The sequence below is a fragment of the Syngnathus floridae genome, chromosome 9 (assembly GCF_059516105.1).
Source record: "Syngnathus floridae isolate MCC-2025c chromosome 9, RoL_Sflo_1.0, whole genome shotgun sequence".
NCBI classification, from domain to species: domain Eukaryota; kingdom Metazoa; phylum Chordata; class Actinopteri; order Syngnathiformes; family Syngnathidae; genus Syngnathus; species Syngnathus floridae.
This window is the reverse complement of record NC_142421.1, coordinates 1,563,725-1,585,953: the sequence shown is the minus strand read 5'-3', so window position 1 is coordinate 1,585,953 and position 22,229 is coordinate 1,563,725. Positions and strand designations below refer to the sequence as shown.

The following is a 22,229-nucleotide window of genomic DNA, read 5'->3' as shown; positions in this document are numbered from 1 at the left end:
CCAACTACACTGCATTATTAATAGGAGCCAAGAGAAAATGGACACAGAATTTGTCGGACATTTGCCTGTTTTGCTTCACACTAGAGAAAAGGACCTCCTCTCGAATAGAATTTGTACTATGTATATTTATGCTGAAGATTTTGATTTGATTTCTCTTTCAAAACCATTTGCTAATACTTATTTTAACGATGCCTAAAGATTTAAGAGCAATTTTCTCTCCGACTTGCATGACATTACCCTTTACAATAGCTTCTTGTATTACAGCTTTTTATTCAAGATCCTTGTCATTTTGACCCAACTTGCCTGAAGTCTCTAAACTGCGTTCGTTCATCAGCAATTGACTCTGAGTCAGCTGCTCTGAATATGACATTTCATGTATTAGTTGATGTTCAACTTCCACTTTTTCTATTGACAGCTGATGGAGCAGGCAATTCATCCCCTCATTCTATTTTTTGGGGTTCTCTCTCCCTGTCCCTCTTGTGTTTGCAGACCCGAAGTGAAGCCTCCATGACGGTACTGAGTGGCCATGTGGTGGTCTGTATATTTGGAGATGTCACGTCCGCTTTAGTGGGGCTGCGAAACTTGGTGATGCCTTTAAGAGCCAGCAACTTTCATTATCATGAACTCAAGCCCATCGTTTTTGTGGGCTCGCTGGACTATCTGCGGCGAGAGTGGGAGACGTTACACAACTTCCCCAAGGTCTCCATCTTGCCTGTGAGTGTACCCCGCTGTCCCAGATGGAACAATAGCTTGTTTAGTTTGGTTTGAGTGATGAATGACGCAAGTTTTCAGTCCAGGCCTCCAAAATGAACCTAATAAGTGAAACGTGTTAGCTAGCTTTCCACAGCACAACACTACCTTTGCTCACTTCTTCAATTTGTTTCTCTCTCTCTCTCTCTCTTGCTGTGTTCCCACCTCACCCCAAAGGGTACGCCATTAAGTCGAGCCGATTTAAGGGCTGTCAACATCAACCTCTGCGACATGTGCGTAATACTGTCAGCCAATCAGAACAATATCGAGGATGCCTCGCTGCAAGATAAAGAATGCATCTTGGCGTCACTCAACATCAAGTCTATGCAGTTTGATGACAGCATTGGGGTCTTGCAGGCTAATTCCCAAGGTAAGGAGCATCCTCTCAAACTCTGGGTATACCTCTGCCTCAAGGGGACAGGTTGTGGAAAAAAAGAGATTTTTATATATTTTTTTTAAATAGGAAGATGACAGTCACCGTGACTATATTTTTAGCCGCTTTAAGAATCACACTGTTGGAACACTCAATCCGTCAAAAAGGTCCATTTGATGTCCTCCCCATTTTAGTGGGTCAGTCAAGTAAAGCAACCAATGGGATGATGTCAAATTGCGACACTGCAATGCAGTCGGCAAGCACAATGCTTTTTCAGTGGGCTCTATATTCCGACAGCACAGCGGCTTTTGAAGAGTGTTTACGCCGCGTCATTGTCTAATCATTCCAGTCTTGTTCGCTGGTAATTACAAGCTCCCCGCTAATACTTTTTAATCCCAACATGCTGGTGTCATTTTTAATGTTGTTGTTTCCCATGTCTGGCGCTTCGTCTGGAACAGATTGTAGATGTTGGCTGACAAACGTGCGATCTGGGCCTCCCATCAGGCCTCATCAACATTAAGCGGCGAGTACAAATCACCGGGCGGCGCGACTCAGCTGCCGCTCATTAGTCACAACCAAACAGCGCCGACTTCCCGAACGGATGGCGCGGCCGCCAGCGCGCTCAAAGCCATCCACGTGCGCGTAATCCACACTTTATGATTAGCTTGAAAGACGACGTGGCTCAAGCTGCAGACTATTTAGTGCTACTGTTGTAAGTACAAATCAAAGCGGAAGGGTTTTAGTGCCGAGCACTTGCACATGTTTTAGGAGAATGCCGATGCTGTTATTCCTGCAGCCTTGAGTGACTGATGCGCTGTCAATGGCCGTGCGGCTGGCTAACAATAAGAAGAGGTAAATCAGTGAGGCGACCGCTCTGGGGAGCGCTATTCACAGGAAGCCACCCCGATACGGAGAACCCACTTGCCTGTGTCTTCTCCCAGGCTCGATGGATGGCACCCATTGTCATCAATAATTGGGTCTTATATCAAACACTCATTTCGGTGAAAAATACTTCACTTTCGAGAACGCTACCGCAGTGCACTCATGCATACATCAGGAAATACACACATAGCCAGACACTTGTGTTGGATCATAGTAACGCTTTGGGGGGTTCCTTCCTCCCAGCGACGCTCCCAATCCACGTAGCGTCTGCGGAATTGAAAACAAGAAGGCGCAAATGAATAAGTAAACAAGCGCTTTCCTGGGGGAGAGCTTCTCACGGCGGCTGTAGCCTGTAGTCAACCGCAGAGCATCGCTGTGCCCGGGGGGCTACAGCGGTGAGGGGTGGGGGCTACCTAACCCAGATCTCGCTTGACTGTTGCAACATCCTGCCGAACACTTGAAGGCAGCACTAGCCTCGAGGAGATGTTGTGTGTTAAAAACACAATCACTTCATTGACAGCTAGGCAGGTGGATACGGTGAAGCTGGAATTTCTTTTTTTTTTGTGTGTGCTATTTTTCACTCAATGAAGGGGTACGAAGTCGCCCTTCACAATAGTTTTTTTGTCATCGGTCCATTTCATACAGACAGTTGAAAAGCAACATTGCAGGAGTGTGAGGTTTCACACCAGAGACTCAATCCTCTAACTTTTGGTGTTGAAAGCAAGTTTTAGACATCTCTGGCACGAAATTCTCCAATTTTGGAATGATGTGTCATTTTCAGAATAGTGCAGTGGTGTGTTGATACAAAAACATGATTTGAGATTCTGCCAATTTGTTGCTTCGACTTGCAAGCAGTGAGCACTGTATGGTGGGCAATGCTTATGAGCAAATGATATTGAACAAAAACGCTGCAGCAACACATTTAGACATTCAACATAACTATTCGCGGTGAAGAAGTGACTTCTGGATTTTTTAATTTTTTTTACATCGTGCTTGTTGCCTTCATGCAACTTTAGTGGCAGTGGCAATGCATGGCGTATGATATTTTCTATGACAGATACTGCACAAGATAGAAGTAATCTTCATCATCTCAAATGTCGAAGAGGTTTGTAACAGCTTTTAAAAGCAGCAGCAGCAGCAGCAGCAGCAGCAGCAGCGTCAGGCTGTTGTCTTTTTCTCTCACTGACAATGACTCGCTGCATAGTCTTCAAACCGATGGGAAAGAGAGAATAAAAGTTGACTCCAGAAAAGCGATAACATCATCCTTTTGTCCTTCACGGACAAAAGTCAACATGATGACTTAGAATGTCAATCCAAGTGCGATAATTAGACTAACAAGATTTATGATTAGCGGTGCCGCACCGCCGATCGGCTATGCGGGTCTTTTCTCTTTTGTAACCTAAGTGTCTCATTGAGTGTCTTGTCAGGGAAGACGCACACGGTGATAAAACGGTGACCTGAATGTATTGTATACTTCCTGCTTGGTGGCATTTTCGCTATAGTCAGCACTAAATGATGGATGTCAAAACACGGCTGATGCATTATGCATCTTGCATTACCAATTTAAGGTGTTTACTTGTCACTTTGAGGCAAAGCAAAAATGTCAAGTCAAGCGCATTTGCTTCGCTGTCACTTGCTGTCGCGATCCACGCTCTTTTCCATAAAAGGTTTTCTGGTATCCACTTGGCCAACTTTTATTGTTACAAAATGAGCGACATGTAAAATTGATGCTGGGCTGCTGATGGAGGGCCATGAATGCTAAATATGTCCTAGCTGACCCTTAAAAGCACCACATCCATAGTGCTGCACTTTTTTTTTTTTTTTTTTTTTTAGGTTGCTGTCATCTTCCTTGTCATTGTGAAGTTTGAAAGATGCCAAACAACTTCATGCTTAGCTGACAGGCACTCATTTATGTTTTACCATGTTTGCTCAACAGTGGTACCTTCAAAGTTGACATGATGTTAGTTGACCTTTCAAACATTTTTTTTAATAGAAAATGGTGTCATGTCATTTCATTAAGTCACAACTTTAAAGGCTATGTGCTAAGAGGTTTCGGACTGTATAATTAAACAAAACCAAATGAAACTGCAATTGAAAAGTCCAGATCGATGATTCTTTACTGACCTTTTCGAATGATGTGCAGGTTTCACGCCTCCTGGAATGGACAGGTCATCTCCAGACAGCAGTCCAGTACATGGCTTTGTGCGTCAGGCTTCCGTCACCACCGGCTCCAACATCCCCATCATCACAGAATTAGGTAAAACGTCACCTCCAGTGCAAATGCCAACAAATCATTGTCACTGTCCAACAAAAAGCGTGAAAGCCAATTTTTGTGAGTTTATTCTTTTTATGTGAAACACAGCGAACAATATTGACATTGTGTTTTAGATGAAAATGAAAGCATGAAGATTTGGCATCCCATGTTTTTCATTGGACTGTGACGTGAAAAAATGATTGGCAAACACATTTTGCTGCTTGACTGCATTAGAGTCAAATTATAAACACAGAGTGAGTCTCTTCTAACTAACCGCCGCTGACTGTGCAATTTTAATACCTTTAATACGTATTGATTTGAAGCGACACGTGTTTTCACTTTCTTACGTCCCACTTCCCGTTCTATTGTCGTCATCACATTTTTCCCTTCTATGGTGGCCAACATGAAATATCATCCCGCTACCAAAAGTTCCAACTCACGATCGAATGGAATTTTGGTTCACTTGTGTGTTGTGGTTTGCTTCATTTAACGCGACCGTGTGTACGTGTCAACTGTTAACTCTTGCAGTGCTAATTTAACAGTAAGGACTAACTCTACCGTGAGTGATTCAGGCTCTTTTTTTTTTGAAGGACCGCCACCACATCCTCTGCAATTTGTCCACTAATGCACAAGAGCAACTCAGCCTGACGGGAGGGAATGGAAAGGGGGGGTAGAAAAGAGAGCGAAAAGGGGGTGAAAACTGCCCTGGTTGCAAAATGGGTCCATTTATTAATAACAATGGCAGTGGCTGTATTCCCAACGGTGCTGGGGACTCATGAAACTTTCAGATCTCCGAGGGGTCTTGGGAAGCACCAGAGACTGCTTGCTCTGTCTCCCCTGACCCAATTAGGGAGCAATGGAGCATGAGAGCAAGCTAAGAGAAGGCCAGCAAGAAAAAGGAGCTGTAGCTAATGTTACTTGTAACCGGGTCGGCCATTACCTGCAGAGGGGTTGACCGCACACGTGAGCGCCATTCTACCCGCGTCAGCATGGCCCACTCCCCCGCTAGACGCTCTCATGCGGTGAAACGTAGCATCGCCCCTCAGGAACTAAAGAAGGGAAAGCTCTGAGATATTCTTTAATTAGAGAGTTGACAGGTAAAGACACTTTATTAGGTACACTTGGACTATCCAGTTCCTCTTGTTGCGCCCTTTGGTGCACTTTTGGTACTTAAAATCCAAGCTGCTCTATATTGGGACGCCGGCTGGCCGGTTGGGAGACAGTGAGATGTCTTTTATTCGGTCTTGTGCAAAGTGTTTCGATTCAATAACGACGCCATCTCTCCCCTCTCTGCACTGCCTCGTCGCCATTAGATAAGCCGGGCAAACCGCTGCCATCGCTTTCACTCAGTCAGGAAAAAAAAAGTGGGACCAACATACAAATGATAACAGAGCTGGGTAAGATGAGCCTTTGTCCTCCGCTAGCCGTCTGCCCGCCCGCCCGCCCGCCCGTCCATCCGTCGCCTCATCAGCTTGTCCTGATTTATCTGGCTGCAGTCAAGGCCCACGCTGCTCCCATGGCTTCACTTTGAACACATTCTTATTCTTCCTTCTTGTCGAAATTGACTGTCTTGTTTGGCGCCCTTTCTTTTTAATGATTTTTTTTGCTTTTGTTTTTTTTTTCATCCCGCCCTCCAGTTGTGTTCGCTAAGGCCTTTGATCATGTTCACTCTGTCCTTGTGGCTGTTTTCATAGCAACACCTCTCATCCCTCCTCCTCCTCCTCCTCCCACACTCACACGTCCAAACCCTCCTCCCCCCCAATTCACGTCTTCGGCCTGTTTGCATCAGCCTCTTGTCTCTTTGACTGACATCCCCAGCACTCAGGGAGCCTGCAACAAAATCAGATTTCAAAATAAAACGCAAAAAAAGCTCAAACTGTCTTCCTTAGCTCTAGCGCGATGCTTGTTTTTAGACTCATTGCAGGTATTGAACCACGGTACTGGGGAGAAAACGACAATTATTGTTGTTATTGTTATCAAAAGTGTGATGACAACATTCATTTTCAGGGTTCAGGTAAATGTGTGAGGAGTGATGATGTGAGAGAACATCTATCAGCTCAAGACAACTAGCATGACATTTGGTGTGCATGGATTTTGGACGTTTCGAAGGCCATTGTTGAAGTCTCGTGTAAAAAAAAAATGTCATCAGGATTTATTGGCGGTGATGTTGTTTTTCATTTTATCCTTACAATAAATGTATTGTATGTCTTTGCTTTAAATCATAATATCACTCAACAGTGGACTTCTACAATGGTTATGACACCAGGCAATATGTCACATCTTGATTTTTGAAATTAATTTACTGCATGAGATATTGTGTAGCTTATTTTCAAAGGTTCACCATTCATACATTGATTGATAATGACAGAATTACAGCAGTGAGTGAAATTACAGTATACTCACAATTATACTGTATGTGTGACAACTGTATATCATTTGACGTAAATTTTAAAATCACACATACATTTGAGTGAATTTTACTGTATTTAAATGAAATGACAACTTTATTATAATTGCTTTATTCCTTGAGGGATGAGCTGGGACACAGCACATGATTCTGCTTAAAAGAATTCATGTGATGTCCATTTTGATTTAGAAGAGGCCAGCTAAAAAGTTGTCTTCAAGTCTTCACTGCATGTTGCGGCTAACTCTGCTACTTTTGCGTCCTCCCAGTCAACGACTCAAATGTTCAGTTTCTGGACCAAGACGACGACGACGACCCCGACACTGAGCTGTACCTCACTCAGCCCTTTGCTTGCGGCACCGCCTTCGCCATCAGCGTCCTCGACTCCCTGATGAGCGCTGTGAGTAGGAATCCACACGATCGTATCTATGTATAACCTTTTTGGGTTCATTCTGTTGGTTTATCAAGTGGGGGAATTCACAATTTTCTGTTTGGGGAGCGCTATCGGAGCTTCAAGTTTCAGTGACTGCACCAAGAAGCTGGAGCTGCTGGTACATTGATCCGACACATCTGCCAGCTTCACTGACATCAAAGCCAGATAGTTGGCATGGCTCCTCATTTGAAGTCGTCTCAATTCAACTTAGAGTCTTTTAATGAAGCAAGTACGGAATGTTAGCGTAATGGCACTGACACCAGCTCCACTTTAACAGGCCTCGCGAACGTTCTTTCATCTCCTGACAATGCCACCGCCGCGTCAAAGATCAGGGGGGGAAAAAAAAGAGGCAAGCGGGGAGAAAATATAACCTTCAACACCTCGTTTTTTTTTCCCCACTCCTGGCCAAGTGTGTTTTTCCACTCGGTGTCGTGATGGCTTCATTCCAGTGGCTCGCTTAGTGAGCGAGGGGTTAGAGAAGCTGCGCGGAGGCGAGTCGAGTGGGCATCAGCTGTAGCGTGGCGGCGGTCAGAGGTGAAGGCGGCTAATGGACAGTGCTCATCCATCATGAGGCTCCGCAGGCCTGTCAGGGGCCCGCCGAGAGGAGCTGCCACTCTCGGCTTCGCCTGCCGACTGACACCGACTGTCTTCGCACGCCGCCAAAAGCGGCACGTGATGGGCTTGACGGACAGGAGACGCTGACGCCCGCAGAGTGCAGTCATGTCCCATGTTTGTGAAGGCAGAGTGCAGCTAGCCCTAAATCACAATACATCCTGCAGCGTGATGGAGGCTATTTTTTTTACCTTCATGATTGCAAATGTTGAATACTGAAAATTTCAAATTGCAGGTGTTTTTCATACAAACATTTACTGTCGTTGGGAATTTTAGCAGTGTCCCCGAACGGCCGGTCTATTTCCCATCACAACTGAAACGTCGAAGTATCTAACCTCCTCCGTCTTCTCCCCAGACTTATTTCAATGACAACATCCTCACACTGATCAGGACTCTGGTCACCGGAGGAGCCACGCCAGAGCTGGAGGCCCTCCTCGCCGAGGAGAACGCTCTGCGTGGAGGCTACAGCACGCCGCAGACGCTGGCCAACAGAGACAGGTGTCGCGTCGCCCAGCTCGCCCTCTACGACGGGCCCTTCGCTGACTTGGGGGTAAGAGCTTGTTTAAGCGGAGATGACACATTTTGGCACTAGCCGGCAGCGTGCGTTTCCACGCCTCCCTCCGCCAGTCGCCGTTCTTAATCCCATGTGAACACCAGCCATCACGCAAAGCAGCTTCTGGTGGATGCGGAACGCTTTTCGCCACGATGCTGTAAAGATGATGTGACCATTCTAACGTGCCTTTGTGTGTTCTCACCAGGACGGTGGCTGCTATGGGGATTTGTTCTGCAAAGCACTCAAAACGTACAACATGCTGTGTTTTGGAATCTACAGATTGAGAGACGCTCATCTAAGTATACCAAGCCAGTGTACAAAACGGTAACACTTCAACTATATAATGATGCCATTGCCAGGCCTGAAGGCCCAACCCGTTGGCGGCCATTTGTTAAGCGTGATCCGAACAATCCTGTCATCTGTGCAGATATGTGATCACCAACCCACCGTACGAGTTTGAGCTGGTGCCCACAGACTTGATCTTCTGCCTCATGCAGTTCGACCACAACGCTGGCCAGTCCCGAACCAGCTTGTCCCACTCGTCCCACTCCTCTCATTCCTCCAGCAAGAAGAGCTCGTCCGTTCACTCCGTCACGGCCTCCAACCGGCAGAACCGCAGCAGTAAAACCCGGGAAGCTCGCGACAAACAAAAGTATGTGCCCTTCACAGAACATCCAATGCATGCAAGCTCAACGTTTTATATGTGTGATTTATTTGTAGTCTGGGTGGGTTTGTGTGTTGTGAGTTTTCTTGCTTGTTGTGTTCTGCTTCCTTGCTTATGCTTTTCTGCCATAGTCATATCCACTGTGTCATCACAACATTACATGAACTCACAAATTTATCGTTGTTCGTGTAACCCCGGTTGGAAAGTAGCCTAAAAGTGCAAAACTACACTCACATTGATGGTTGTTAATAGTGGTGTACTTGTTGTGTTGTTGTCTTGTCCTTTTCGTGACTATTTAGTAGTAATCATAAGACAATTCAAATTTTTTTTATGAGGCATTGTACTCCCTGCGAAGTTTATGGTCCAGTCTAAATTTGGGGAGGATTTGAAAAGTGGAGACTGGATCCATGGTCAAACAAGCTACATGTCCAAAAAATTATTTCAGTAAGTCTTTCCTGTAGTACGAGAGGGAGCTTTAAGAATCACTGATCAATCCATGTTTCTTATGTTGTTTCTATCAAAGACATTTCTAATAATGTGAAACCTCTCCAGTCCAACACTAACCATTCTGCGACATTCTTGGACCGGTAGACTCTTTAACATTTATTATTACGAGACACCAAAACATTTTTAACACGCCATTACGTTGTTAGTAATTGTCAAATAAGTATAAAAAAATCGTGCTTACTGGTGTTTGTCATTTACATTTACCAGGATTCCTCACTGTGCCCGGACAGTGATTACTTCGCGGGGACTACATAATATCACTTGCCTGTTTTCTTGCTGAAATTTTGGTATTTGTGCAAGTTTAAAAACACAAGTAGATAAATATCATCGCTCATGAGCTGTGTTTGACATTTGTTGTTCAAGGTGCTTCACTGCATGTTAGCAGGCACTTCCTGTTTTGTTATACGAGATAAGCCGACTGTTGCCACTAAATTACATTCAGGGCCACATTGAAAGAAAAATCTAAATAATAAATAATACAATAATGTAATTCTTTTTTTTTTTAGAGTAAGGGGAATCATATTTTTGAGCAAGACAAAAAAACAACTCTCAAAAGAATAAAGCTTTACATAAACATTTATTTCGTCAAAAAGGTGCTTTTTTTTTTAGAATAAAATATTTTTAAAAATCCAAGACAAAATATTGCCACATTTTTGGAAGTTAACTCATAATTTTAACATAAAAAGATCATAAAACATAGACATTTTTACAAATTCATGTACCTTTCATTATTATTATTATTATAGCTAATTTAAAGTCAGACTCTTACAAGAATAAAATGATCAAATTTAAAATGGTGCTTTCTGTTTGTTCCCCTTTTTTTTTCTCTTTTCTATTTAGTGTGGCCCTGGTACTCCTAGAAAGTTAAAGTATCATTGTACAACTGAGATACAGTTGTGAAAAGCATGCAGATAAGTCAGCTGCATTGTAAACGTAATTGTACTCATTTCTAAGCTCTGGTAAGGCCTTCAAGTGAGCGTGTATGATGTGACTTTAGTGGTCTGTCCCTTGTGTATTTGCTGTGTAGACTGTAAATATTCACTCACTTACCGTAGCTTGCTCGCCTCTCTCTCTGAAGTGCAACAAGGATGAATAGAATGGGCCCAGGTATGCAAGTTAACGATTCTGCATGACTTGGCAACCTTGACGTTGGATCATAACCGCGTCCTCTGCGGACGTCGTTATGATGCGGGCGGGGCGTTTGCTTTTATTTACGACCTTCACTTGGATACATGCCTCACTTTCAGTTTTGCTTGAAAGCAAACACTGCTGCCGCGCCTCCCTCCTCCCCCCGCTCCTCCTCCTCCTCCTCCTCATCCTCACCACCCAAGCCCATCTCTGCAATGCATGACGTTGACAAACTTCCTTTCTTTTGGTTCGTCTACGTATGAACTCGCCCTGCTATCGTGGCTTTGTCGTGCCATCTATCGCTCCCCTCTTATCATTCCCGTTCCACTTGAAGATGTTTAGCAATGTGTGAGAGGGCTGTGTGTTTGCACATCTGTTGCTCGCAGACGACTTGTAGCGCCGTTCGGGCGAATGACGCATGTAGGTCACGTTGATTCAAATCCTCCTAAAACAGCCGTGGGACTTACTTTTTTTAGGGGAGGGGGTTGCGGCCAGCTTCGAGCCATTGGTCACACTGAGAAAGTAGGAGGCGTGACCGATCTGAAATTGGAGGAGATGCGAGTGGTACGAGTCCCTCTCCTCCTAAAGCAGCGCACCTGATGTGCTGCTTTGAGGCGACAAGTCCAAAGTGAGGAGACGGCAGACATTTTGCCCCACCGCGGGCGCGACGCCACACATCAAATGTCGCGCACGTGGCTGCAAAAACCTGGCGACCTACGTGAAGCCCACACAGATGAATCGCCACATGCACACAAATCGTGTTCTACATAAAAAAAGTTGAAGTTAAAGTTATCGGGCTGGTTCAGTCATATTTCTGGCTATATCTTATAGTTGTCACGATTTTGATGCTGACCACAATATCCATCCCTTCAACTGAGGCTGTTTGCATTGCTACAACGTGATTCTTCTTCCGACTTACCTCTGGTCTCTCTGTGTCTGTGTCGCCTCGTTTGTTCTTGTCTCTAGAAAAGAAATGGTTTACAGATGAACCGGACAACGCCTACCCGCGGAACATTCAGATCAAGCCCATGAGCACTCACATGGCCAACCAAGTCAACCAGTACAAATCCACGAGTAGTCTAATTCCCCCCATCCGAGAAGTCGAAGACGAATGCTGAACCGCTTTTAACGTTTTGGCTCGCTCGCTCACTCGCTCAGCAGACGTCTTGGAGTCGTGATGATGACGAGGACAATAAGAACTGGACAGGAAACCAAACTGGCCCTGCTATGTGTATACCTTTAATGTTACTTCCATGCTCTTTGGACATTGTTTTATTTATTGATGTATCAATAGAGATGTACATAATGACAATCAGATAACGCATTGTACAGCCCCCCACCTCCCCCTTAGCACTTTTTGGGAATTATTATTTGAAGATTCGACAAGAGCGAACAAGAGAGGGAGAGAAGGAGAAAAAGTACTTCCTGTAACGCTTTGCAATAGTTGACTAAGGGTGACAGCTTACTGGAGGACGAGGCTCGCGTCATTGCCCCAAAGATCCCACCGGATGCGACTCTTCCAGCCAGCCGGGCTCACGGTTCTCCATCTTGTGTACTTCTGTTCTATTTGCACTAAAAAAAAGAAAAAAGAAAAGAAGAAATGATAACACAGTGATGTTAACGAGGAACTGTGACTATGAAGGGGGCTATCATGCAAATCATTTCATCCGGAGGCTCGTCTGAATGAAGAAACAGCCAAGTAGCCTCGGAAGGTCGATGCGAAAGACGTTGCATCCCAACCGTGACCCGACCACGTTTGAGCAACAAAAGCAGCAGCAGCAGCAGCAGCAGCAGCTTTCGGGATCACAAAAAATACATTTAAAAAAGGAATTGCCACGTATCGCGTAAAAGTGGGCGCCAACCGGGTCCTCCTCTGACCTACTAGAGACTGCCTGGCACGGGGTTGGCACGGCGGCGCTCGGATGTTCTCCGTCGCCAATCCCAGATGTCGACCGCCTCGATTAAATAAAAAAACACTCTCAGGAGTGAAGCTGCTTTGCGCTGTGCTGCTCAAGGAAAAGCTCAAACCTGGTTGGGCGGAGATGCAACGGCTGGTGGTTTTTCCATTTCCCAAAACATCCGGCCTTCACATTAGAGGCAAAATAACAGACGAGTACATATCATTGGTTTCTGCCCCGCCCGCTCTATGCTTTTATCAAAAGAGTATTTTTTTAACTCGCTAACGACGCCATCTTCAGCCTGGCAGCTCGCCTCTGCACAAGCTGAAACTGAAGCTTACCCGGACGAATAAGCTCAACAAAGCACCCTTAGCTACAAACATGCGGACTGAACGAACGGTTTAAGAGTAATAGATGGAAATATAGTATATCTACAAGACTAATAACAATAATAGATGATAGCGTCGCTTCCTCCGACCGAACGACCTTATGTGTTTGACCTAAATTAGGTCCCAAGACGAAAGAAAGTGCACACTATTGCAAAGTGTGACCACGTCGGTTGTTTTTTGTGTGTGTGCCTGTGTATGTTTCTTTTTTGTGTTCATTTCTTTGGTTGATTTGACAAAATACAATTTAAAAGAAAGAGAGAAATTGTTGCCGCGTCTCTCGTCTATAGGCTGTAAACGAAGTCATACGTGGAAAAGAACATGATATTGTGCTGTCGGTGTTTGTGTAAATTCAAGCCCATCTACTTATACGGTATAGACGCTCGTTTCTTTTATCGGAGCTAAAAAGCACGCCAGGAAAAGCTTTAATGTCCGTCTATTGGCTGTGGTGCAACTATACTGAAGCCTCATGCACATTGTCCTGAAGTGAACTTTGAACTGTGATCACATCGTCGTCACACTTGTAGCAAATAGATTTCACAGAGAACAAAAAAAAAGAAGAGAATATTCCGAAATTGGATTCCTATTTGATCATAGCAGCAACATGGAATCAAGATTGAAAGATGGCAAGCTAGCACCAATGTGGTTATCTGAGAGAACATCCTTAATTTCCCTGCGTTTTATGACCCCCGTCTTCACACAGCGTTAACATTCCATTTTGGGCGTCTTTTTGTTTACAGATGTTTTTCTTTTCTTCTGAGGTTCTTAAATATAATCACAATATCACACGCTTTATGCTGCAAACCGTATTTAACATGACTACACCGATTAATGCAATATTTGTCTGAATTTTTGTTGATTGTGAGGCTTTTTATTTTTGTAATGCGTCTCCTTGTCAGGCGTCTGGTCTATGTTTCTTTTTATGTTTGTTTTTGAAGTGCCATGACGAGTTGTAGATGAGCATCCTTCAGTCATTCAGGGACACAAGCTCGCTTTTTGTTTCGGTTTTTTTAAATGTGTTCATTTTCCACTGTGACGTTGTTGTCTTGCACCGGTGTGGAGAACATCCAAATCATCTGCGCCTCTATGCCGGTGCAGTGCCAGGCAGCGCTCAAAGGTCAAGAGGAGGGCCCGGGTCAAGCCTAACTATTCGCGACAAGTGGCATTAGGCGGATTTCGTTGGTATTAGTTACAGTACAGATGACTGAACGATGCACACGTTGTCCACTTAAGCGATCGATCATGTGACTGACTGTACATTGCACTTCATGAGTTGATCTATTTTTGCTGTAAAGGAATGGTTAGATTAACTTATTTGCTGGGAGTTGTACTAGCTCTAATATATCACACATACAGAGACTGGAGTTGGGTCTCAAGTCTTAAGTAATGCATTGAAAATTGCATTTTTTTTTCTTGTTGTTGTCGTTCTTTTCATCATTTAAAGAAGGATTTCAGGCATCACGTTGTCGTCGTCGTCGTCCACCGCAGCAAATCGGGAGTTTGACAAAGCAGTCTATTTGTTTTGGATGTGGTCTAGACATGATGGATTATTTTGATGGTGCTGAGTTGATCTACCTGACTCTGTCAAATATAATCTGCTGATAAATATACTGTCTTGTACAAAATGTTTGTACATAGATTGTACATGGTTTCTTTTTGTATTTTTCTCAAATTAAAATGGATGTATTTGTGTTCTAAACCGGAAAAAAAACCCAGACTTTTCTGTTCTTTCACTGCCAGCTTCAAATGTAAGATGGAAAAACACCTGTCACAAACGATATGTTTTAAATGCCAAATGTAAGTTTGGGCATCACCATCAAAGCAATGTTGTCCACCCTCTTGAACCTGTTCACACAGATCCACGTCAGAGGAGAATGGAGGTTGCTCCTGCATGGCAATGTTCTTATCGGCCAGGAACCGTCAGGTGCTCAGGGCGTTGTGACCAAATGCGTTGAAGCATGTCAGCTCTTGTCGTGTACTCAAAGAAGTAAGTCGCAGTATCCTTTTGTGTGGCCCTCTGGCAAGAAGGAGGAATGCGATCAACTTGACCTTTGACTTTGGAATTTCATTGAAAAATGGGTTTGAAACATATCTCTTAATGACACCAGTCCTGAAACATTTCTGACATACCTCGCACCTACCCACGTTGAAGCTAACGTTTCGTCACGTGATGACCTTCGTAATAATGACACGTGTACAGTATATGATAATGATAACTATGTCCATAGTTATATTGTACGTTCTGGTTAACAGGATTATGAATTCCTATGCCGGTGTGGTATGAGTTTATAAAGGTCAGAGAAATGTCAGTGTACAGCTTCACACTGACTCCCCTTAAATGACAGGTGCTGATAGATTGCACTGTCTGACCTTGACTGTTAAATGTAAAATATCATCGGCTTACACCGCCAAGCCCCAAGCTGCAGGGAGGACGACGCAGGGGCTCCTTGGTGACCCCTCGCTCTGAGCCACCGCCAATACAGACGGTCTTGCGGCATTAGTCTTGATTTACGTATAGTGACATGTTATTAGCTGCTCCATCACTTTCAGCTGTCAACTCTGTCAGTCAGCAAGTATCAACTGTAATGTCCGGGAATGAAATTGTGTGTGTGTGTGTGTGTGGAGGGGGGATCAGGCCGTGCATCAGCATTAGCTTTACATATGATGCAGCATCAGAACTTTTTGTTTCTTTGGAGCTTTTAATAAGAAAGATCCAGGAAAACGGGGCTCAGGAGTTTGCTACTAAAATGGCAGCAGGGTCAAGTCGTAGTTAAAATATCTACCTTACACTTCTGAGGTCAACTGTGTTATGTGGAGTTTGCTAGCTCTGGACCTGATGAATTCACTGGTTAGATTGGAGCTAAATGTATCTAAGATAAACATTAAAGATTGCTTTCACCTTGCCGTCATACAGATATAAGGTGCCTGGAGATGAAGCGCACCGAGCAAGGTGTCACCCGTGTCAAGGCTACTCGTTCATCGCCGGGAGTTCTTCAAACGTCACCAGCAGCACCAATTTGGAGGTGTTATGATGACTTCCCCCCCCTCCCCCTTACATCAAGACTCTCCATCTCGTGAGCAATTTCACACTCTGCCGTCAAAGAGGCAGTCGACGGCGGGAGGATGTAAACGCCAGCCGGCCTGGCATTTGTCCTCATTTCTCTTTCTAATGTGCAAACACAGTTAGCCCCAGGTGAGCGTGCTCGGGGGGGTCGAGGGGCTCGGCACGCGTCCCCTCGCCAGACGCGTCGTCAAAAGCGGACAAGGTGACGAGGGCGCGGCAGCAGTCACAACACAAGGCGGAGGTGTTTGATGAAGACATTGAAAGGTGTGAGGAGGAAAAATGGTAACCACCCAAGTGTGTTATTAATGACATCATCGATTAATCGACTTCAACGCAACTTTAATCACTTTGGCACGTGCACGCTGACGATCCTTTTAGTTTTTTTTTGTTTTAGTTTTATTTGTGTGCTTGTTTTTGTGCTCAGATAAGCTTGCTTTCAGGCAGTGGGAACTGATGGCTTGTTAGTGAAGCCTCTTAATACACACACACACATACGGACACACTCAAAGCCTCTGTGAGATGCTTTCAAAATGATTAATTTACAATAAAGTGGCTCAGGGTGTGCGCATGCAGGCGGAACTGATGCCGATCGATCTCTCTGAAATTGATTGATCAGCCGCTTAGCTCGGCCGTGTGTTTACCGCGCGGGTCGAGCGAGAGATTCCAACTCCTCCCTGTATCATAAAGAGACGTCCAAATGCCCCCTCGGCGTCGCCTTTCATTGCACGGGTGATGGCAGCAAAAAACAAGCCGCCGTATCACAATATGAACCATAAAAATGCAATCATACGCAGAGAAATACTGCATAAACATTTACGATTGTGTACTTTATTCTGCTATCAACGTGTCCTTCTGTGACTTGGAGATAGTGCGCCTTTAAAAGTAATGACTTACCTGCTCTGTGCGAGGGGGGTGAGGTTGAGGAACACTCTGGGCCTTATCACGGTGTCACATTGAGGCTTTCCCTGAAGGAGGTCGCTGAAATAACAAATGACGGCCGTTTCATGTAAACAAATAGCAGGTTTTCAGCCATCCCTAAAAAAGACGACATCAGCAACCTTCGCCTGTTTGCGCACGCTTGAGATGACCATCGTACATAATTTAAAGCAAAAGCCTCGATTGCATAGAGAGTGCAGGACGACACAAAGTTCTCCAGTCAGTAGCAGGCTGCAAAATAAGCTCTTATTTCAATCACTTCACTGGTTTCTTTTATATCAAACAAATTGTTTTAGGTTCATTACCTGACATGTTTCGGCGGTTTCTTCCGCCTTCATCAGCATGGCCTAACTTGTCACATTCAAGCATGCGAGAAAAGTCTGACCAAACGGCTACACCGTGCCACTGTATAGTATCTTTGCATGCGTGTGTGACAAGCGGCGGTCCAAAGACACCGAGGCCCGCCAATCAGCCGTGATCATGGTTTCCATGACGATGAGGCATGCCCAGCACATGAGCCGTGGCCCAGATAAACAGTGATCCTTTAGCAAAACAAGGAGGTCATTACAACAGCTTGTCAAATCAATGCCCGCTGTGTCCAACTTGATTAAGACGTCTCCGCTCAGCTCCGACGCGCTCCGTCAATAGTGGCAAGGAGGAGGTGTGAGGCTTGGTCGTGCGTGTCTGTGCGTATGTGCGCGCACGCGGCTCCGATGATTGGAGTGAAATAGCCATCAGTCAGAGAGGCGAGGTGGACTAATGATTCCCTGTGCTGCCTATTAGAAGTACATGACAAGTCAATCCTGCCCACAAAAAGACAGATGTGTGTGAGTGTGTGCGTGCGTGATGCAGAAGAAGAAGAAGAAGTGACCTTGTAGCTGCAACATTTGAGGCTGAATGTAATTGGCAAGAGCAGCTAATCTTTACCTGGGGGCGATTAACAGAATTAAAGGAGAAGAACAAAGGCGCGGGGGCGGGGCTTCTCTCTTCTTTGCTGCCATTTGTAATTTGTGTGCGGATGATGTTGATGAATCCTTCTCTCTCGGCCTTGTCTTCTATCTTGGCGTAAAAGAACAAGGAGGGAGGGCAATTCGTTTGGGCAGGAAATAATCATAAACAAACAGACTGTCATCATTGTAGTCCATTCGAAGAGACTGGACTACAATTTGCTCCTCCATGTAGAAAAGTCATGTTTACTTTTTGGGGAAATATAGGACTATAGTTTTGTAAAATATTCCACGTTCTTATCGCTTGTAATATTAGAAACTTTGCCGTTCATTGTGAAAGAATAGCAGGCTGATCGAAAGAAATGTTTGCAAAGACAAGGCAAGGTCGGAATCTTCATCCCGCCTAGTGGGAATAAACCCACTGCTAATATTCTCATGTGAAGCTTTACGCTTTACTCACAAAAACAAGACTAACAAGCAATAATAAGCCTGGAGCTCAGGCAGGTCTTTCTGTCTCATAGTAATCAATACATTTGTGCTATTGGCATCAAATCATCATGTGCTTATTATTATTATGAGGGGCTACTGTTCAAAGTATCTCAAACATCAATGTCTGAACTTAGAGGTAAGTGGAATCTGTTCTTGTACTTTATCAGACTCTTATTTGTCTCTATTCTTGGCGAGTCACTCGCACTCGCTCGCTCGGCAACGTCTATCACTCCATCTATCTTACAGTAGCTACAGCACCAATCATGTCTCATGTAGATGGAGTAGCTACGTAGCTTTTGGGCTTCTTTTCTATTATAAACAGTATCTGTGTCATTTAGATTGTGCAGTATTTCATCCACAAGAATAGTATTTTTTAATATATTAATTTCTCGTAAAATACAAGACGGTAGAGAAGACAAATGCAATTCAATATGTTGCCTTAACATTACGTACATTGCATTGACCACTTATTGTGTATGAGTTCCATAAATTGCACCACGTTTGCCTCAACACGGTTTTCATGATTCAAGGATTTAATTTGTGCCTTGGCAGATGTCCTCCCGAGATGGGCCCGAGGTGGGATTTCCATGTTTTGAAGAGAACGGACCCTCGCTCACCTTCTGATGGCCATTCGTCACCAGCTGGAGTCGGCAAGGCGGGCTGGTGAGCGTCAATGTCATCCTTATTGCCTTCCTCCATCGCTCCCTGTGGGAATGTTGGTTGCAAAACACACATGCATCCCTCAGGTCACACTGATGAGTATGTTCATATGAAATGTAGAAAAAAAAAATCTTCAAAGATGTTTATGCTCGCGGGGAATATGGTGCAGTGTAATTCCAGTATTCACACTGAAAGGCCACAATCGGGTTTGCCTAAATAACATAGGTAAGTCACATGGTAAAATGGCATGACACTCTAACACAAGGCCACTGAGCTGGTAAACACTTATAGTGGTATAACACATAGTAGTTTTTAAATAACGTGGATGCATATATATATATATATATATATTATTATTATATATATATATTATACGCCTAAATATTGTTATCCAATATATCTACTGCAATTTCACATTGGATTGCTGGTTTGAAATTTACTTTTAATATTTTTATTTTTATATTATTTTTAATAAACATTTATGTTAAAACTTGGCTGGTGTTTTATTCCTTGTTTTTATATTCACCAATTAAAACATAAAAATCAGACATTTGGTTAACTGCTTTACATGACAATATGTGTAGGTACACCTCATGGACACTTCAATAGGTACACTACACGAGGTAAAAATAAATTAAATAAATAAATAAAGGGTTACTTGCACAACAAAAGCACACCTAGGTATTTTCACGCACCTGGGATCGAACCAAGATCTTACCGAGCAAGAGCCCAAGTCACTAACCAGTCAGCTATTTCGACCGGCAGCCCACAGTTGCTTGCACAGGGGCCGGGGGCAATGACATACCAGCTCTGCTGAACCCCTGAAGCCGACTCACCAACCCCCTAGGGTTCGATCGAACCCAAGTTAAGAACCACTCCACTAGCGTTTACCAGCTCAGTGGCCTTGTGTTTGAGTGTCCGCCCTGAGATTGGGAGGTTGTGGGTTCAACCCCCGGCCGGGTCATACCAGTGACCATTATCAAAATGGTACCCATTTCTTCCCTGCTTGGCACTCAGTGTAAGGGGTTGAAATGGGGCTCCGCTGCTGCTCACAATCATTGGGACTTGTAACATATAAAATTAAGATGACCCAAAGAGAAGCATAATCTCCCTGTTGTTGGATAACGGCGCATCCCTTCATGCAATGAAGTTAGCCGTTAGCTTGGAGAAAACGCGCATAAAAAAAGTGGTGTTGCAGTGAATGGGTCTTTCTTTCCTTGGCAAATCGTACATCGACATTCTGGCTTACATAGTTCACACCAGGAGGGAGACGCAACACGTTCACCGACTGATCCGTTGATGCACGGGGGGAAGGAAGGCACTTGACCCCTCGGCTCGTTCGCGAACGGGAAAGTCAGGATACATTCCCTCACTGATCCGTTCTCGCGATGAACTCTCTCTCTATTCTATTCTAAATGCGAATCACTCACTCACAAATTCGTTCGTTGGTGAGCGGGAAATGCAATTCACGAAAAAAGGTTGGGGACCACTGATCTTTTACTATTCGCTTGTGAGTTACTCCATAAAACCATATAGATTACAGGCATTATGAGCGAGGCTTCCATAGTGTAGAGGTTAGTGCTCTGAACACTCACCCCAGCGACCCGGGTTCGAACCTCACTGGGGCCTCAAAGTTTTATCATAGAAAATTTGCAACACAGTTGCCCGTGTGCTGCCCCATATAACCATAATAATGATTTGCTTGTGAGCTGATCCGTAAAACCATATAGATTCCACCTAAGGTAAGCAAGTGTTCCATAGTGTAGTGGTTAGTGCTCTGGCCTCTCACCCCAGTGACCTGGGTTCGAATCTCAGTGGGGCCTCAAGCTTTTATGATTGAAAAATTGCAACAGTTGCCCTTGTGCTGCCCCATAAAACCATATACATTCCACTGAAGGTAAGCGAGTGTTCCATAGTGTAGTGGTTAGTGCTCTGGACTCTCACCCCAGCGACCCGGGTTCGAATCTCAGTGGGGCCTCAAGCTTTTATCATTGAAAATTTGCAACAGTTGCCCTTGTGCTGCCCCATAAAACCATATACATTCCACTGAAGGTAAGCGAGTGTTCCATAGTGTAGTGGTTAGTGCTCTGGCCTCTCACCCCAGCGACCCGGGTTCGAATCTCAGTGGGGCCTCAAGCTTTTATGATTGAAAAATTGCAACAGTTGCCCTTGTGCTGCCCCATAAAACCATATACATTCCACTGAAGGTAAGCGAGTGTTCCATAGTGTAGTGGTTAGTGCTCTGGCCTCTCACCCCAGCGACCCGGGTTCGAATCTCAGTGGGGCCTCAAGCTTTTATGATTGAAAAATTGCAACAGTTGCCCTTGTGCTGCCCCATAAAACCATATACATTCCACTGAAGGTAAGTGAGTGTTCCATAGTGTAGTGGTTAGTGCTCTGGACTCTCACCCCAGCGACCCGGGTTCGAATCTCAGTGGGGCCTCAAGCTTTTATCATTGAAAATTTGCAACAGTTGCCCTTGTGCTGCCCCATAAAACCATATACATTCCACTGAAGGTAAGCGAGTGTTCCATAGTGTAGTGGTTAGTGCTCTGGACTCTCACCCCAGCGACCCGCGTTCGAATCTCAGTGGGGCCTCAAGCTTTTATCATTGAAAATTTGCAACACAGTTGCCCGTGTGCTGCCCTATATAACCATATAGATTCCACCTAAGGTAAGAGAGTGTTCCATAGTGTAGAGGTTAGTGCTCTGGACTCTCACCCCAGCGACCCGGGTTCGAATCTCAGTGGGGCCTCAAAGTTTTATCATTGAAAATTTGCAACACAGTTGCCCGTGTGCTGCCCTATATAACCATATAGATTCCACCTAAGGTAAGCGACTGTTCCATAGTGTAGAGGTTAGTGCTCTGGACTCTCACCCCAGCGACCCGGGTTCGAATCTCAGTGGGATCTCAAAGTTTTATCATTGAAAATTTGCAACACAGTTGCCCGTGTGCTGCCCTATATAACCATATAGATTCCACCTAAGGTAAGCGAGTGTTCCATAGTGTAGTGGTTAGTGCTCTGGACTCTCACCCCAGCGACCCGGGTTCGAATCTCAGTGGGGCCTCAAAGTTTTATCATTGAAAATTTGCAACACAGTTGCCCGTGTGCTGCCCTATATAACCATATAGATTCCACCTAAGGTAAGCGAGTGTTCCATAGTGTAGTGGTTAGTGCTCTGGACTCTCACCCCAGCGACCCGGGTTCGAATCTCAGTGGGGCCTCAAAATCTTATCATAGAAAATTTGCAACACAGTTGCCCGTGTGCTGCCCCATATAACCATGCA

General features: G+C 44.6%; 1 protein-coding gene across 29 annotated transcripts in view; it reads left to right on the top strand.

Annotated features, from left to right (window-relative positions):
- LOC148392825 (calcium-activated potassium channel subunit alpha-1a) overlaps positions 1-14,587 on the top strand; it is a 99,832-nt gene extending 85,245 nt beyond the window's left edge. For 8 of the 29 annotated variants that reach the window (XM_088384414.1, XM_088384422.1, XM_088384420.1 and 5 more), the window contains 10 exons: positions 490-714; positions 928-1,120; positions 4,149-4,262; positions 5,573-5,656; positions 6,933-7,063; positions 8,064-8,258; positions 8,467-8,585; positions 8,689-8,913; positions 10,511-10,539; positions 11,527-14,585. In XM_088384414.1, coding sequence (XP_088240540.1) covers positions 490-714; positions 928-1,120; positions 4,149-4,262; positions 5,573-5,656; positions 6,933-7,063; positions 8,064-8,258; positions 8,467-8,585; positions 8,689-8,913; positions 10,511-10,539; positions 11,527-11,678 — 1,467 coding nt within the window. In that variant the 3' untranslated portion in view covers positions 11,679-14,585. Of the gene's footprint in view, positions 1-489; positions 715-927; positions 1,121-4,148; positions 4,263-5,572; positions 5,657-6,932; positions 7,064-8,063; positions 8,259-8,466; positions 8,586-8,688; positions 8,914-10,510; positions 10,540-11,526 lie in introns of all 29 variants that reach the window. The other 21 variants (XM_088384407.1, XM_088384406.1, XM_088384408.1 and 18 more) reach the window with 11 other exon arrangements.
- Positions 14,588-22,229: the final 7,642 nt, after the last annotated feature.